This window comes from Lepisosteus platostomus, chromosome 24, assembly GCF_059453375.1.
Source record: "Lepisosteus platostomus isolate fLepPlt1 chromosome 24, fLepPlt1.hap1, whole genome shotgun sequence".
Classification (NCBI taxonomy): Eukaryota; Metazoa; Chordata; class Actinopteri; order Semionotiformes; family Lepisosteidae; genus Lepisosteus; species Lepisosteus platostomus.
Window position 1 is genome coordinate 5,930,934 of NC_142634.1, and position 19,096 is coordinate 5,950,029.

Below are 19,096 nucleotides of genomic sequence, written 5' to 3' on the forward strand. Positions count from 1 at the left end.
GGTGTCGCAGAATTCTGCTGCAGTGTTGCTATTGCCACGCTGCAAACTTTCCACAACACTTTCCCCATACTGTACAGCCGCGCTCTGTATAATTGTACTGGGTGTTTTTTTTGCAAATCATTGAAGGCCTACTTAAACACGCTTTCAACTCCTTTTTAAAAGTCACGGTTTATCTATGCTACGCGTATCATGTTTCTTTAAAAAAGAATTTTAAATCGTGAGCTGTTAATTGCAGTACCAAAGACGTGAAGCTAGTTAATAGAGACTTAATGGAGAAAGTTCCACACGAAAGCACGAATTCCATTGATTTGCGATCTTTGCGATCTTTTTTTCTATTCTTTACTTTGTTAGCATTTGAATTGCTATGAATTTACACGTGGTCGGTAACTTGGAAGCCTTTCACCAATATCATTTTCTTCACTTCATCACAATAGATTAAATGATTAAAGCTAAAATAATTCAACCAAGGCTGTTTTTTGGGGGTACGAATGCCATGCATAAATCATCAATACAAATTCCAAATGCTGCTGTGCTCATGAATGAAACATTTAATTCCGATGATAACCATAGTCATCGCTTTATTTCACAGAACTATAGTAATCACAACTGGAGGACATCACAAAAAAGCATGACTTAGAACTGTAAGACGTCACTAAGTTTATGAGGAAAATGACACTTTTCTAGAGGGTACACTGATACTGCATTGAACAGAAATTAGCTAAATTGATTATTTTGATGAACAGGGCAATATTCCTGCAGAGATTGGACAGATACCTCTTCACTGGCCTTGTACCCTTGGATCCCACTTCATCCCAGCTCCTCCCACAAATTGTTGTTGGGCCTCACGTCAGGAAAGTAGGGAGTCTACAGCATCGCTGTCACACCCTCCTCCAGCAAGGCAGCCTCCATTACATAGAGTTCTGTAAGCAGCATGAGCATGTGCAAGCTCAAATTACTGCAAACTGAGCTCTGCTGTAACTCTCAGACCTCCCCATAGATCACAATAATAACAATTCCTTACACTTATATAGCGCTTTTCTGGAGACTTCACTCAAAGCACTTTAAAGATAATTGGGATCCCCTCCACCACCAGTGTGCAGCCCCACCTGGATGATGTGCCAGTACTCTCCCCACACACCAGCTCTCAGTGTGGAGGAGAGCAGAGTGATGAAGCCAGTTCAGAGATGGGGATTATTAGGAGGCCATGATTGGGAAAGGCCAGAGGGAAATTTGGCCAGGACACCAGGGTAACACCCCTACTCTTTTCGAGTCAGTCCTGAGATTTTTAATGACCAGAGTGTCAGGACCTTGACATTGGTTTTACGTCTCATCCAAAGGACGGCACCTTTTTACAGTATGGTGTCCCCGTCACTATCCTGGGGCATTAGGACCCACACAGACCACAGGGTGAGCGGCCCCTACTATTCTAATACCTTTTCCAGCAGCAACCTTAGATTTTCCCCAGGAGGTCTCCCGTCCAGGTACTGGCCAGGCTCACACCTGCTGAGCCTCAGTGGGCTGCCAGTGGTGAGTTGCAGGGTGTTATAGGTCATGCGTTGATTGGTGGTCTCCCAGCTCCGGCCCTGTCTTTGATGGTACCACGTTCGACTGAAGCACCTAATCCAGCCAGGGAACAGAAGTGCACTTAGTCCAGGTTCCACGCACCAATGGAGAAGTGTAGAAACGTGCGGGCGCTGTATCGATCTCCTGCCAGGAGGAACATAGAATGTGAGCTCTTGCTGGGATTTTCTTTTCCCCCCACCTGGACTAATTACACATCCATCTGCCTCTTGGGGTGATCTGATCAGTCTTGAACAATCTGCCCATTTAAATATTCTACAACTTCAAAGGATTATCACTGAGGTTTAAGATCAACATATCTATAATATAGGAACAAAAAAAGGTTAAGCCCATGCTACAAATTAGAAACAACATCTCAGCTGTTGAGCCTTCTTCAGGTGCCAAGGTTCAACAGCTGAGACTGTTTCTTCTGTTATTAAGCATGGAGTTTCCATTTCCTTTTAAGCAAATGCACAATGATCCACAGCTCCCCATGATACAGTATACAAGATGTACAGTACATAAAACATGAGCACCTATCATTGTTCTGGCTTATTTTAACATTTCATAGTGCTTTATGAAGTTTACAAATTCTGCGGCAAGTGTGCATGTAACTGTCTTGAGGGGAGGGCAGTGAATAGGATCCTCATTTTAAATTATTTGAACAGTTTTGGTTATACAGTACAAACACATAATACATCTTTACAGCATTACAAATTTGTAACACCTACCCAATTTATTATTTAAACAGCTAACCATTACAACAATCTATATGTGGAAGTGAAGTTGTCTTTTTAGAAAAAAAAAACATTGCTACTAATATTAAAATACATGTAACATCCCCCAATAGAATGGCAAATCAAACAAAATAAGTAAATCAAATGTATACACTATGCAGTTAATTCAAAGCATATTTATTCATGTACGGTACATTATAATTTAGTATTTTATAACTAACCATTGCACATAAAAGGTAGTACTTCCCTTCCATCTGTGATCAGAACAGTCACAGCTACCTGTCCCATAAGCACAGGGCGGACGACAAGACCGCACTCTAGACAGGACGCTTGTCCATCGCAGGGTCTGAACACACACTGGACAGGACGCCTGTCCATGAAATGGTACAAACACATACACAGAGCCAATTTAGAGGCATCGGTTAACCTAACCAGCAGTATTTGGGAGGGGGAGGAGACCAGAGAACATGCAAACCCCACCCAGAACACCATCAGGTCCTGAACCAAACACAGGACTCAAGATCTGTACAGTAGCAGCGCTAATCACCACACTGCTGTGCTCTAACTTTTCACTTGAAGGGGAAAAAAAAGCAAATCCATAAGACTCTTTAAAGCACATGACTGAAAGCTTTTGCCACATGTCCAGCAACCTCCCTCCACTTTCATCTATAGAGTAAAAAAATGCACAGGACCAAAAGAGCAGGTGTAAACTTTATTCATCCTCCTTACTTGTGCGGCCAGGAATGGAAAAGCCTTACAGCTCACATTTTTGCTAAATGCTCCCAGGTCTATCCCAAAAACGTCTGGACAACACGTGCAGCAAGGGACACAAGCCAGGACTCTGCAGCTCCGAGCTGCGGTTTTCTTTAGCATCCCCTCTCGTACCCATGCAAAGAATCGGTTTATTCATCTCCCCAGGGACAAGGTCGCCATATTTAAAAATACAACAAACACCTGTGTGGACCCACACTTTCTCATTGTTGCTGCTTTCAAAAATAAATCAGACATTTTTGGGCAAGCTGAAGTGCTGGAGAAAGATTTTATACTTTTTTTGTTTTGTTCCATTTTTTAAAAAAATTACACTTAGGACTATGACCATACACTACAGACACACGCCATTTTACAATATATTGGACTTAGCTTAATTAGGAATAGCACAAGGTTCATTACCATAAATTATACAATATTTTCAGTACATTAAAATGATTATAATTTATTGGAAAAAGTGGCACACTTTTATATATTTCCACCTCTCTTTGCGTTCTTCAAAGCTGTTAATAGTGAGAATTGCAGTTCACCTGTCTTTCATGTCAACCCATTTTGCTGGTTACTTACCGAAGCAAAACTGCAGCTGTTTAACAATACTCTATAGATGGTCTTTACAAAACACTGGTAAAGTACCAGACACCTCTCTTCAGAAAATGGGCTGTCTTTTGCATTGTTGTAGCACTGTACATTAATTTGGCAGCACATGCACAGACACCAGTAAATTTTATTCTTCAATTTTCATAATCATTACCTATCTCCCGTATTAAATTCTGTACCGCTATTTGTTAATACAAATCTAAAGCCATCAACAACACCCACCTTTAAACTAGTTTGACTAAAAACAATAGGGAGGAAAGGATCAAAGTGTAAATGTGTCAACCTTCAGTCATAAAGAATACAGAACGGGATTCAACCAGATTTGAAGCAGTCTTTTGTAATTCATGTTTTGTAGTTAATATTACATAATCTCAGAACTTGAACTAGAGGGTTTTTCTCATGAAAAAGTGAGTCTAGTAATACAAGTCAGAGGGCTTTCAGGAGGCTACATTCAATAGAAATATATAATTCTAGCGTTTTAAGATGCAAAGACTGACAGTATATTTCATTTTAAACCACAGACTGAAACTATTTAAACAAATGTTTTTTTTTTCACCCCAAAGAAACACTGACCTTATCCTCCCTATCTGATAGCAGGTAACAGACTTACAGTACACGTGTAGCTAAGAGATCACTCTTTTTCCAACATTGACTCCTTCTCGCCTCTACATCAGTGCTGTAGTTCAGACTTAAAAGACATTGATTTAAAAAAAAAAAGCTGCACGTTCCTTGAAAAGTTGAAATGGAACAGTAATTATACTGGGAGTAATAAATATCGACAATTACAAGCTGTCCTTTGGAGCGACCTTCATGCTACGCGAGGGATGGTGTTCAGCTAAAACAGAAGAGACTGTGCCTCCGGAGTCAGATGTTTCGCAAGGAGGGCGAGAGGGACGGTCCAGCAGTAAGGCTCTCTTATTCACATGTTGAATCCATAGGTGGGCTGAGGAAAGCCTGGAGCTGCGTAGCTATACGGTGCGTATGCAGGCTGTGGGGGTACTGTAGTGGGGCCGGCGGTGAGCATCAGCTGCTGACCTGCGAAGAACAAACAGGGCACGTCACACCACTGGGGTCCCGTGGTCCTGCATCCTTACCCGTTACTGATAACCAGCGAGGCTCTGGGGCGGCAGCAGCAAGAAGTCAGTAAGGGAAGAGGCCATGACCAGGAACTTTCAGTTCCCTGTGCAATGGGCTGCAAAGTGGAATAGGCCTTCGTAATTTAGACAGCAGGACAGCGGGGCCGTACCAAACACGATTGGAGTCGGTTCGGCCACTTCCTCATCGGTCTTCCTCAAGCTCTCGGATGCATCTAGTTTATCCACCTACAAACCAACGAACAGGCAGCGTTTAACAGACAGGCACGCAGAGAGCTATCAGACAGAGACACACAGGCATCAGTGGAGGAAAAGAATCAAATAACTGTCTTGCACATCCTGTTAAGGATTGAGAAACTCTGTCACTGCTTTTAACAGCCAGAAGAATATGAATAGTTTCAGGTAACCTCACAAACAAAAAAAAATCTACATTTATAAGACATATTTGATTCTTTTCAGAACAAACAAAACCTTTTGGACAAATGGCTTTCCCTGGTACTTTGTTTAAATGCTTAGGCCTTGCAATCTTATAAGGGTTTTAAGGATTGACAGAATACTCTGTAAGTTACATTTAGTACAGTTATGCATCTCTCCAGATGTTTCAGGTTTTGTTTACTTTAATACCGGGAACATAGCTGGGAGCAAAACCCATGCAATTGTGTGGATTATGAACTTTACCTCCATGTGTACGAGCCGATTCCGCTAAAATGTCCGGTTTTACATACATGACATGACATTTTTGGGATACCAAGCTTTAATCTTGGAATTGGGACACATTAATCTCAAGTTATTTTTTTTCTTCATTTTTTGCATGTCAAAAACCAACAGGCCATGCCAAAACACGGCAATGTATTATGCACCAGCAATAGAAGCTACATCTTAAAGCACAAAATCTTAAAAATACATTCTTCAAGAAAAAAAAAAACTCAAGCATGCTTCTGTTGTACATAGAGATGTGGACCCTTGCATTACGTAGCCATTCCTTCATCGCTGTCATTAAGAATTTACAGAAACATCTCAATGACACTACAGTACGCATTTATTCTTTCTGTACTGCAACTGGATGGTGTTAAAACATCTAACCCAGATACATGCTTTTATAATATACTGTACCTAAAAGCCTCAGTGTAAATGTGTAAATGTCACTAAAACCTTAGTGCCCTAGCTAAAAAGGCATGAAAATTTGCAAGCAATGAGTTTTTTCTAAAGCCATTAACAAAAATACATACTGCTTTGAGAAAAAAAGTGCGTAACTTAAAATACAAATAAGCAAGGTTTCTGATGTATTCAAGAATAATTAGGCAAGATACACTATCTTTGTATGCTACATACTGTACCAAAAGATAATAGATTTAAAAACTAACTGATATATTAATATATAACCACAACCAATGGTTTATTTTTTCACTCCATATCTCTGAAATCAAGGTTTAAGAAGCATTGTTTAGGTCACTGTTGGTAAGGCACTGTTTAAGGATTTTAAGCAATGATTAAGAGAAACTTTTAACCTTGTTATACTGTATGTGTTAATCTAACTTTGATTATTATTTGATTATAAGAAGCTTGAAAGAAACTACAACTTTCTTTACAGGGGATGGGGGGGCTGATGTGAAAACGTGTTTTCTTACGAACAGTAGGGTCTCAACATCTGTGAATCTTAACATTTGCTTATTTGCAAGACCAGGATCGCGAGATGAATCTAGTGAGTGAGCCTCTCCTTGCCTCCTGCCCAAGTACCCCCTACTCAGCATCTGCATCTCAGACTGGTCTTGTGTTTAGATTCTAACGAAGGCTCCTGGTTTTGTGTTAGCAGCGTGAGGAATGACAGGCTGGAGGTGAGTTTACTCACTGACAGTTTCATTACGGTGCAGCGTGCTAATCATGGAGGCAGACAGTGAAAGTGCAGGCATCCGTTGGATACAGAGGAGTGATTCATGTAATTTATTTTAGCTGATTACTTCCATCTACATATTTCAGTTGATCAATGCTATCTTATTTAACTTAAAGCCAATGCATTAGCACTTTCATTACCATATAAGGGAGGGTTGCTTATGCTATATATACTACTGTAGTACATTATGAGATGGTATAAGAGTGGACATGGTTATATATGAATTTGGCTATTTGCAAGTTTTCTGCATGAACCCTCATCAATGTTGAGACACTACTGTAATTCATGTGAAGACCACAATTTCATTTTGACACCATAATTTTAATTTAAAAATATAATTTCTGTATTTAAATGAAGCATCAGAAAACCACATTATCACTGCTACACAACACTGAGCTAAACATTTTGAAGTAGATGCTTTTGGTGAACAAGTGTTAGTGCAATGCTCCATATAAAGGTTTAGATGATCACATTTAACTCCAGTACATGTTATCTAATTGCAAGCAAGCTAGAATTAGATATGTTAGAGGGAAATCAGAGTTAGGCATTCTCCACAGAAGGGACTACTTCTAGGTTCCTACATCAGAAACCTAGGTCTATGTTACAACAGAAAAAAGATTTAAAAAATAAAAGACAGAGACCGTCACCTTCTCCGCAATCTCATCAACCTGTAAGAAAATTCAGAGTTGAAACTTCACATCTTTAAAATTTAAAATTGACAGGCTGATTTTGAGCAAAAAAAAAAATTTTAATTCACGGGCTGCATTTTGGGGGCAGATTTCAATTTTATTTTAGACTTGCAGGCCCAGTCATGGCTTGCATCACTGTGGGTGGAGGGAAGGGACAGTCAGAGGGCTGGCTGAAAAATACTTCTGCAGACTCAAAGCAGCAGGAGATCATCAGAAAAAGAAACAGAAAAAAAAAAACAGATTATGATTTGGTTATAGTTTTTATGACGTTGATATTTTTAGCAATTAAGCCATAAATAATAAGAAAAAAAATACTTGTATGTATAATACATTTGCAGCGTAAAATATTGATGTAAATGTTTGCATTTTGAAATGCTTGCTAATCACATTAAAAGATGACTACTAAGAATTTAATTAATAATTCTACTAATATTTAACAAAAAAATGACTGCTGCTCTCAGATTTACTACAATGAAAGGTTAGATTTTTTCAAAAAGTCCAGTCAAACACCACTTTTAAAAGAGCAATAAATTAATTAAATAAAACAATCTGTAAAAAAATGTAGCATGCTAAAAAAAAGTTGTGCATGCTCCCCTAACATGTCTAAGCCTGCAGTACTACTGCATATATTAAATTTTAAGGGAAAAATATTTTTTTTCCTTTATTAAAAAAAGCTTAGCTTGACTATTTACTATATATATTTACTATGAATCCCAAAATATTTCAAATCTGCTTGTAAAACGAGCTGGATCTCTGCTTTCCTATTCCAGGGTGTCTATGTCTAGTGTTCACAGCACTTACTTTGGTAAGGTATTCCCTCATCACTTGGATAAAGTAAGGCATGGCGAAGTCCATGATGTCGTGTCTCCAGGCCAGCTCCAGGACGACATCGGGGTGCAGCAGGTCGTAGGAGGTGAAGAGACAAGCGGCGAAACACTCCTTTTTGCCTTCCTCCAGAAACCACTGCAGCAGCTTCTCTGCCAGCTCGGTGTCCTTGGACTCGGCTGTGTACTGCATCGCGTCCTGGTTGCCAAGGCCACAACAAAGCAGGGTTTCTACGAGGCAGCGCCACCTACTGCAAAGTACGGGGCAGTTCTGCGAATAACTGGGAGATACGCTGCGGGTGGGGACGAAAACTTATTGCAACTGAGCTCCCATCCACCCATTGTCTAACCGCTTCTTCCAGTTCAGGGTGGAAGGGGAGCCGGAGCCTGTCCCGGCAAGCAACAGGCGCAAGGCAGGGTACACCATGGATGGGACGCCAATCCATCGCAGGGCAGACAGACACTCACACCAGGGTCAATTTTCCCCGAAGCGAATTAACCAGCCATCATGTCTTTGGACTGTGGGAGGAAACTGGGGCATCCAGAGGAAACTCTATGCGACAGCACCCCAGGAACTGAACCCAGGACCCCGTCTTTGCGGGACAGCACTACTAACTTACTGCAAGGTAAGCTCCCATGTGTTTCATTTTTCACGGGGACGTTACACAAGTCTGAACTCTCCCGAGTGCTGTGGCTTAAATCTCCAGAGAGATCTGACAGAAGAAAAAGCTCCAGGAGAGGCAGCTAACTCCACAGACAGCCACCTCTCCCGTTCTGAAAACGGCCGGAGCTGTTGCCCACCTTGTACAGACGGTCTTTCTTGCACAGCTCCACGCTTTGCTTCCAGCGGTTGTTCCCTTTGTACAGGTAAGCAGCAATACGCCTGAACTCGATCAGTTCGTGCTTCTCTAGTCTTTGTGCGAGGCTGATGTTGTCAAAGTTATCGTAAGCATCAATAGACGCCCTTAAACCCTAGAGGAATGATAAAAGGCATTTTGACATTCTTAAAAAACAGCATTGTCAACATACCAGTGGTGAGAAATCTTCTAAGACAGAAAGCAAATCAAGTTAACCGTTGAACCCTAGTGAATCAAACAGATCGAGCAGCCTCTGGCGGACTCTACTGAGAACTGATAATCAAGGACCTCTTGTTCAATCAGACGGTACATTTCCAGCGTTACTGTCTGGCAGAAGGCAGCTGCACTGTGTATAAATTTTAAGCTGTTTATCCTGTATTCAATAAGCTAATGATCAGGCCAGGACTGGTCTCATATGGTCTCTCATTTACATCTTTCTGTGGTCTTGACAGATTAACGATTTGCCAGTAACGTTTGTGGTAAGTACAGTCACTTTCCAGCATAACAACTACATTTCTTACCACCGATATGCTGTAGAGCAGTTTATTCTGTTTGTGTACAGGGTGCATTAGTAGCAGAGCTTTGTCTGTAGTATAATATCCACAGATCTGCACATCTCCATTTTAGAAGCAAAGATTATACTTATTATTTTACACCGATTCCGAGCAGCTTTTGGAAATTTGTTGTGGACAACCACACAATTCTGCAAAATAATTAGCCTTTCGGAACACTTGAAAAAATGCCCTGTTCTTCTATGCACTTTGCTCTTTTTTTGTTAAAATCACACCTTTCTTTCCTGCACACTACTGTAAATTTATGAACATGGTTTTGTTCAGCATTCCTTCGATTTAACACACTGAGAATAACAGGCAATTCAGAGCCCTTTGGTGAACATTACTGACATCTTTCACACCTCCTGGTAACTGGTGATGGAAACTGCATGTACTGTTTTAGTCACTAACATATGCACATGACTCCAACATGGAACCACATCGTAATTGTTCTGCATGCTGTATTCTGTTTGTGAGCCTAGATGCTCCCAGTATCTGGAGGTGTTTTCAGCCTGCAGAAAGAGTGCTTCCACATGCAAGACACACTGCTGCGATTTACTGCATGAGGCCCCAGATCTCTGAAAGGGCAAGTATCTTACGTGGGTGAGGAAAATTAAGCACCCAGGAGGCTTGTTCCCATGTGAAGCAATATTTGACCTGCTTAGGGAGAAATCAGATGGTCCCATATATATTTTCAAGAAGAGTATCAACTATCTGCCTGTTTCAAGAAAAAAAGTGTTTATTTGAACTGATTATAGTCATGGACAAGAGACAAAGCCAATCTTGTTTGGAGTCAATCCTTAAATTACCAAATACTATATAATTACCTGAAAATCTTCCTCCTCCGTCAGTAGGTTATTTAAGGCTTCATTTACAGCTTTGTTGTTGTGATTCTGCACTGATCGCAAATAAGGCTTCACAAGCTGCAACTGATTCACCTGGAAATCCCAGTGGAAACACAAAGCAAGTCTCATCTCAAATTCCCAGGGCACAGAAAATTCAAGAGCACAGTTTAGAAAGAAAGCATGTTAGAAGATACTAACATATCTTCAGATATGCAACATCACTCGCATATGGAGTAAGTGTAATATTTGTAATGCCTTCATTAGAAAAAATACATTCTTTTTCTCCTCTCAAGGTAATCTACTGACATATTTTAATGCAAATCGCTGCCTTATTGTTTCATATGAGATGTACAGAGGCAGCTAAAGATCGTTCAAATTATATTATCAGGCATAGCCCTGAGTTGTGTTAATGCTTCCTAGTACTTCTCTTTAGTTCACATGTCCGACATCCACAAACAGCAGCCCGCTACCTTAGAGAAGAAATTGACAGCTCTGGTATGATCCAGTCGAGGGGAGAGCACAGTCAGCAAATCGTTGAGCAGCAGCGGTTTGTAATCCAAATAGAACTGCAGGGCTTTGTAATAGAGCTCAACATTTGCCACCTATTGGGAAGGAAAGGCAAAAAAAAGTCACACAGCTTACTCTGGAGAGGTATATAAAAAGCCAAATCTCTCACACGACATAAAAACAAAATATTCAAATAACATAGCCGGATCGGGATTTCCTATACCTTGGCAATGATGTCCTTGAACTGTCCTTCTTTCCAAGCATCAGTGGGATGATTCATCATGGTTATGATGGCATTATCGTATTCTTCGTATTTGTCATAAAGGAAGACCAGCTCGCCCCACAGATGTGCCTGTTCTGCAGCGCGGAGGACCTGGAAATCAGCGAAAACAAATCGTCAGATCCTTGTTCCACAAACCTGACAACAGCAGAAAGATTCAGGGAAGAAATTCAACATGCATTACGGCACAGCAATAACTCCAAACCTCCCTTGTACAAGACAAGCTTTTGTGATTACGCTATGACATTGACAATATCTGTCCGCCAATCAAAAACAATCTTTCCTACAGTACTGACATACTCAAGTAAACCCAACTTTTGACTGGAGAACGAAACAAACGGGCTGCCCGGTACTGACCTTGGGAATATTAACTCGGGACCAGAAGAGCTCCAGGTGCTCTCTCATCTTCTGGGGTTTGAACTTGGAGTACAGAATGGCCAGCTCTGTGAACATGCCCATGTGTGCTCGCTCCAGACCCAGAGCCGCCTCCAGCAGTGCGATCAGCTCCTCGAAGTACCCCCGGTCCTGGGACAGAAGCACAACGCGACGCCGTGACACACCTCACCTCCGCACCACTGCTTCGCCAGGCTCCCCAAGAGGCGTTGTTCGTACCTGGTAGTAACAGATCAGCTCCTCCAGCTCATCAGCGTGGATTACGATGTGCAAACCACAAATCTGGGCGAGACGGAACTCCGTCCCATCTACACAGGCGAAGCAGACCTGCGGAACAAGGGCAAACCGATCACTGCGGGACCCTTGCAGCAGTTCTGCTTAGGTACCAACACTTGCTTTCACTGGGAACTTGGGAAACCTTTTCGAGCTAGTTAATTAAGGAATTTAGACCACACCAGATGGGTCCTTACCTCTTTCCAAGTCCTGGTGCTGTTGGCCTTGCGTGCACTGTCCACTGCCGCCTGGTACTCCCCCAAGTGTACCAGGGTGGATGCCAGGCGGGCAAAGTTGGATACGTTGTTGTACAGTAATTTGGCGGCATCATACATACCCTCATCATAGCAGCGATCTCCCACCTGTACAACGAAAACAAATTCTTTCTTGGCGCTCGGTAGGAATTATCTGACATATTCCAAAAAGGTCAAATATTAACATTAACGCAAACGAAATGCATGCAGAACAGTTTCATTAAAATGAGATTTAATTGCGCTTAATATTTTTTAATATATCCCTTGTACCACAAGGTGGCACTAGTCTTTTCTCTTTGCAAGCAGCAAAACCAACTTTGTGCACAATTTCTCTGCTCAGTAATGTCTCGGTGCTTGTCCAGGGTTCGACCTACACAAGCCTTCGTTGGATATCAGCCCTGGAGACGTTCTGGTGCACGTAGTGGCTACATGATGAGCTAGCAATGGCAAAGCTGCAGTTTCCAATAGCCCTTAGGTTTGATTTCTGTTTCACACTGGATGGCCTCTGTAACGAGGCAACTATATTATAACCCATATGCTGATGTTTTCCGAGCTGGTTTCTGGAAAAGACAAGAGACACACACTTGCTGAATGTGGGCGTTGTTAGGCCCGCTGACAAATTCCTCCAGCTCCGAGAGACGGTTTGTTTTCGCCAAGGCAAAGATCAGCTCCGTCTCGACGTAAGACTCCCTTGCTTTCTTGCGCGCCATCAGCAGGAACTTCACCAGATCTTCCCAGTTATCTGAAATTCACAGAAAAGGTAAAAAGGAAAAAAAACAACAACTTTGGGCTAATATGTCAAGATTTCTCTGAAAACGTTCTACGTTTCAGGAGGGGAAAGACCCAAAGGATTGTCTCCTTGAGGCTCAGCTGTAGTGGGGTGCAGGTTACACACAATGCAGAGCTCACAGCCCTCTGACTCTACAAAGCCTTTTAAGGGAGCTTTGCAAAACCCCTTCCTTACCGTTTTTGCTGGCAGCTTTGACCACTTCCATGTACGCAGAAGGATCGTCCGCTTTGATGTAGGAGTCTATAGCTTCCTTCACCATGTCCTTCTGGAGCTGGGCTCTGGCGAGCTGGCTCCACACAGCCGGCTCATTGCAGCGCTCGGCAAACTCATAGGCCCGGTCCAGATTCCCAATGTGCTCGATTAACACCTGTATAAGAAAAGAGACCAGCATCGTGCTGCCCTTCATTGTCTACATCAGGGGTGTCCAAACCAAGGCCGCAGACCAGTTGCGGCCTGCCACCGTTACTGAAACGGCCCGCGAGTTTATTTAGAACTATATATTAGATTTGGCCCGATATTACGTGAAAAATGCAGTTCCTATTTTGAACACAAGGTGCCTCCATTCCCGTAAAATCACATCTCAAAACTGATTAGCTACCCCCTCTCCTCCTCTTTACCCTCTTTTAACTTAACTTTTTATTCTGTACATTAACGTAAGCAAGCTTTTCAAAATGGCGGAACCAAAGAAACGAAAAATTGCAAGAGATTCCAGCCACGCTGGCAAAATGAACACTTTTTCACTGTGTTCAGAGGCAAGTGTGTCTGTGATGTGCTCCGAATCTCCACAACAACACTAACACCTGACTTGACAGCTATTCTTCAGTCTGAGGCACAGCATCACTGCTCCCATTAGTAGAGTCATCACTAGTGAGTAACATTTGTGAAATTTTACAGGTATATTAAAATTAGATAATATAATTATTTTTATAGGTCATTTCAAGCTTACAGTACAAAATGCTTAAAACTCACCTATTAGGGTAATCCTCTAAATTAAAAGGCAGTTTTGGTTATTGCAATGTACTTATATCTGGTATGGTTTTTTAATTTTTTCTTATAAGAGATAGCCTGTGGCCCGCCATTCCATATTCCATATCTGGCCCCCAATAAAAAAAAGTTTGGACACCCCTGGTCTAAATGCTCTACGTGTTATTGAATGTAACGTCTACCCACTGCGCCTACATCATAACGAAAGGCTTACAAGCTTAACCTTTGTGAATTGCTTATGCAAGTTTTTTTACCATGAAAGAAAATGCTCAAATTGAGGCAAACATATCAACTTCCCCTTTTACAGAAATGTCCGTGTTAAACTAAGTTGTTAAATGACATTTAAAGACATTAGAGATATTTGACTGGAGCTGAAACATATAATAATAAAAGTAAAGACAAGTAATTATAAATATATGAACATTCAAAGGTGTTCAATGATTGCAATAAACTGTACTAATTAAAAAAAACATGATAAAAGAAAAAAATACCAAAAATGAAAACTATCTGACAAAGATGGGAGATAAATCACTCATACAATTCACAAGGCTGGCTACAGCTCACAGCAGCCAGTACACAGCACAGCACAGCACAAAGAGTGCAACTAACTCTGCACAGGATGGAGAGCAGGCCTGCCAATATACACACTGCCTGACGTGCTTTCTGACACAAAAAGTCCTTATGCCTACCCAAAGAAGGACATATTAGGACATATTTTTACTAATGCTTTAACACAAATACATTTGTATTAATAGAAAGTTCATAAATGGAGCATGTGCAGGGCATTTTACCAATTTTTTTTTCAGAATGTTACAAAACAACCCGCCCCCTGTACCGATTACTGTGCAGTAGAAATATTCATATTACATTGTGTGGTCAACAAGTCAACAATCCGCTGGACTGTAATATCAGCGAGCTGGTGTCGGGGGACTGTCCACTGGATGCTACAGATTATACTGTCTGGCTCCTGACCGATCCAGAGTTCCATATTTCTCTTAATTCATAGTACATATACCTGGATTGCTGAAGTGTTGACGTCAAACTTCCTAAAGATGGCAAAGGCCTCCTCGAAGAGCTCGTTGCTGATGGCGATGTTGGCAATATCAGGCGCGTCGTAGTTGTCCAGGCGGTTGATGTACTCCATTACTCTGGTACGATCAGCTTTAATGGCCGTCAGGATCAGTAGATTCTGCAGGTTTCTGTTCGTAGATACAAAAACGGTACAACAAGCCGAGGTCACACATCATACCGAATGGTTACATCCAACAGAGATGTTTAATTTCCTCCTGAATCCGTTCTATTACATGTCATGTCGTGTTGTACATGCTGGATAATGAAATAAGAGCACACAAACCTGATCAGCAGTCTACATTGCCAACGGAGAGAAAGTGAATCTAGATATGTCTCTGCATGTTGTCTGTGATCAGATATTAAAATATGGATTAATTTTTAGGTTAACACTATATCAGGTGTTTAATGTTAGGCAACCCCCTTATCTTAATGAAAGATTTGAAGATGGTCATTTGGTGAAAACCATCACTTACTTTATTTCAAATAACTGAGAAGCCTGTCCGTGTGCCTACACTAGAAGTTGTCGATTTTTTTAACCACATGGCCATTCGTGAGCACTTAAAAACTGTTAAATGGGTTATTTGGCAGCAAAAATGACAAAGCAGATGGCTCAGTTTTCCTAAGCATGCATGTTGACTCCAGCTTATAAATGTTAACATCTGTTAAATCTGCACAGGCTTCCCTTCCCAATTTACGATATACAAGCACGTCAACGAATATTAATCGAATTGAGAAATTTATAAAAACCAAGGAGAAAACTTCCAGTCTTATAAAAGTACACTTCCATTGAATTTTGTGTTGCACATTTTATGATAAATGTGGGTTCTAGGTGCAACACTGCTGTTGTGCAAGATACATGACCATTATTGTTATAGCGATATACCCAGCTGTGTAAATATAAGTTGCAAATACTCATGTAAATTGCTTTGGTAAAAGGCATCAGCCAATAAATATTAAATAGGTACAAAACACACATGACAGCACTTCCATTTCAGAAGGATAATTTGAATGAGGAGGGCTGTGTTTGTCCCAGCATTCTCACTATCTAGAACACGGAATGCCTTTAGGAAGAGGGACGGAAAAGTCTTGCGGAATTCCAGCGCAGAGGCTGGGAGTCTCACCGGTGCTCGCTGAAGACTGAGTTATCCAGCACGATCTTCTCCAGCAGTTCTATCAGCTCATTGGGCAGGTCAGCGGTCATGAAGGCCTTCACGGTCACTGACACTTCCTCGGGGTCCTGCGTTTCTGACAGCGCAGTCTGTACCACCTGCTTTCGTTTCACCAGAAAACAGAAGCAAAAATCAACAGATTCATAAAACCACACAGCGACCCTGAATCAAAACCCTGTTAAAGGGAAATGATCAGACTGGTTACTAAACCTTGGTAACACAATAAATGCATTGACATTGTAGAACAAAATGACAAATTTCGAATTAAGCACAAAATCGTGAACGTTTTGCAAGTAGAGGAAGTCGCCAGGTTGTTGCAAACTCACATTCGAGTTCCCACAAACTGTGACATGATTCAGCCCTTCCTCCTCACTAGTCTCCATAATGACTAACGTAATGCGATCTACAAGCATATAAATACAAGCTGTGCTGCAGACGTATCATCGCAGAAATATTCTGTGGTGATCTGCATGAAGAGTTAACAAGTAGTAATCTTTGGCAAAACCATGTTGAAATCGAAAGCAATATTTTTATGGGATTAAGAGATGTATTCACACGCCTGCTTGTTTACAGTGTAATAGGGCCACACACGTCTGCCAGTTTTGTTGCCTTGTTCTGAATCGCAGAACATGCTGCTGTGCAACTCTAGAAATTTCATCTATTTTTTAGTGTATTGTTACTGTGTACATTTGATTTTTATTGAGGTTTGCATTCATCAATGCTGATTCTTTCTACTAGTGTTGCGGTGTCTCTTTAATAGTGATTTGTTTTGCAGGAAAATCAGCTGACTATGCTGGGACTCGACATTCAACTCTCATTTTCTACTCTCTTGATAAAATGCTGGCAAACAGAATAAACGGGGAAGAACCATATGAGCACTGTGAACATTAACTTCAAGTGTATTGCCTGGTCAATCAGTTGCCTCCTGTAGGGGTTGTTCTCCTCCAGGACGCTGGCCCAGAGCTCAGGGTCTTTCCTGCGCACCAGGTAACGAGACTCGCTCTTGAACAGGGAGTTCTCGTTGCAAACCTAGAAGGAAAACATTTCATTAAGGAACTGCACCCTCTGATGGGAGCAGGTCCCCCTGAAAGCACAGAAACACAGGAATGTGAGGCATGAAGCAAAACGCACTGAAAAATGTCTTTGAACCTTCAAGGGGCTTCGGATACACATGCCTCAGTTTAATAGCACTGAAACTCCATTACACATTTCATTACTTTCATTCAAGACAAGCGAGATCTTGGTTTCCACACGATAAGGAGTGAAGGATTACTTTAATGAGCTCCATGTCGCACTGTCCTCTTTCGTAGGCCACGCAAGCCAAGTGGGGGTCTCTCTTCTCACAGTACTTCCCCACCACCCTGCTGTCGTAGAAGGGGTTCTCGCGCAGGAAGCGCTCGGGGTTGTTATTGCTGTCGATGTAGATTTTGGCGAGGGCGTTGTGCGTAGCCGGCTCCTCACAGCCCTCGTGGATTCTCGATTCCAGCCAGGGCAGCAACAGTTTCAGCCTAAAAAGACGGGGGAAAAAAACACAGGCATGAGCACCCGACACTACACATTGTTCCCTAATTAAAGAACTGATCTGGAGATGTCTCGCAAAGCTGCACGGAATCATACTGAGCCGTGTAGGAAAGACCGCCAACGTCAGGCACATAACATTCTGCAGTTCAAAAATATATACAGGCAGTTCCAGTCTTGGGCTCTGTCACATTCTTTCGTTCTTTATCTCTGTTCTTGCTTTATTTGCACATTACACACTACAGTTTCTGAACAGAAAAAAATCACCACGGAACGCAAACGTGTCCAAAGGTATAGAGTAATGTAAACACTACTCTTCTGACCAGGTCCTGAGAAATAGGACAGTAAGAACCAGCTTGTTACTTTAGATGGGTTCTGCCAAAATGAAAGCAACCTTCAGCTGCACAAAGAGGAGGGCCCTTGGACCGGGCTGTACCTGTTTCTCTTCTCCACTTCTGCTACCAGTTCATCAGTGGAGAACTGTCCCCGCACCACCATGATGAGGTTTTTAATGACGTCTTCAGAGCAATCCACGTCAAGCAGGCCTCCGATGACAACTGGGAGCCGGCTGGGGTTAACCTGCAAAATCAGGGGCTTGGTTCAGTGGTTCCAGTCCACTCTGCTGGCGTCGCTGCTGCTGCTGCCCGGACAGACAGAGCTTTAGAGCAACCCAGCCTGGTCAAGCGCTGCAATGAAATATTTTAACTACGGGACAAGAAAAGACTGCACAGCCTTGATTCTCCCCCAGTTATCACCAATTTCTCTAGTATGAAAATCTTTCTCAAGATCATGAGTTGCTACAGATGAAAATACAAAAATGGTCAAATGTGATAAAATAATAACTGGCAAATCAGTTTTATAAGTGCACATCTGATCTCATGAATTTGAAATTAATAATGAATTACACATTTCAGTGCTCCTGTCATTTAAGGATCATTTCCTCTAATAATGAAGTCACCAGTTTAATTAGTCACATTAGTACTCAGCTGCATGTCTGCAGGAAAAGACAGCACCCCTGTAAATGGATGTATGTTAAACCATTACCTTCTGTACATAGATTTCAATGTACTTCTGCAAACTGTTGCGATACAAGTACAGCACCAGGTCATGGACGAAATCAAATCGATCACAGACAATAATTAAAGGCAGCTGGTCCGTCAATTTGGCTTCCTGCAGGAAATAACAAAAACCAGATGAACAGATGCAAATATATTAGTGTACGGAAAGATTAATAATCATATAATCAAATAAAAATGCATTAGTACTGCTGAGCGTATACATATGTTCGCCCTGTTTAGCCTGATTTGACAAACAGGGATTTACAAAGTGCACATTTCTATCTCAGAGTCATTTATGTAACTGGAAATGCTAGCAAAACCAAAGCTTGCAAGCTTGGATCATCATAACCTTAGCTTTTCGTTCCCACGACACATGCCACTTGCTT

At 41.7% G+C, this 19,096-nt stretch overlaps 1 protein-coding gene across 7 annotated transcripts in view; it reads right to left on the reverse strand.

Moving 5' to 3' along the window:
• Positions 1–2,458: 2,458 nt before the first annotated feature.
• The window catches only part of cltcl1 (clathrin, heavy chain-like 1), a 37,488-nt gene continuing 20,850 nt past the window's right edge, over positions 2,459–19,096 (reverse strand). For 2 of the 7 annotated variants that reach the window (XM_088618666.1, XM_088618670.1), the window contains exons 15-33: positions 18,697–18,822; positions 18,089–18,231; positions 17,408–17,642; positions 17,041–17,163; positions 16,087–16,235; positions 14,910–15,093; positions 13,085–13,277; positions 12,705–12,862; positions 12,064–12,228; positions 11,813–11,920; positions 11,558–11,725; positions 11,144–11,293; positions 10,884–11,015; positions 10,396–10,506; positions 8,962–9,132; positions 8,138–8,359; positions 7,289–7,315; positions 4,909–4,984; positions 2,459–4,697 (exon numbers count right to left, since the gene is read on the reverse strand). In XM_088618666.1, the coding sequence (XP_088474792.1) occupies positions 4,582–4,697; positions 4,909–4,984; positions 7,289–7,315; positions 8,138–8,359; positions 8,962–9,132; positions 10,396–10,506; positions 10,884–11,015; positions 11,144–11,293; positions 11,558–11,725; positions 11,813–11,920; positions 12,064–12,228; positions 12,705–12,862; positions 13,085–13,277; positions 14,910–15,093; positions 16,087–16,235; positions 17,041–17,163; positions 17,408–17,642; positions 18,089–18,231; positions 18,697–18,822 (2,757 nt within the window). In that variant the 3' untranslated portion in view covers positions 2,459–4,581. The remainder of the gene's footprint in view (positions 4,698–4,908; positions 4,985–7,288; positions 7,316–8,137; positions 8,360–8,961; positions 9,133–10,395; positions 10,507–10,883; positions 11,016–11,143; positions 11,294–11,557; positions 11,726–11,812; positions 11,921–12,063; positions 12,229–12,704; positions 12,863–13,084; positions 13,278–14,909; positions 15,094–16,086; positions 16,236–17,040; positions 17,164–17,407; positions 17,643–18,088; positions 18,232–18,696; positions 18,823–19,096) is intronic. The other 5 variants (XM_088618668.1, XM_088618669.1, XM_088618667.1 and 2 more) reach the window with 5 other exon arrangements.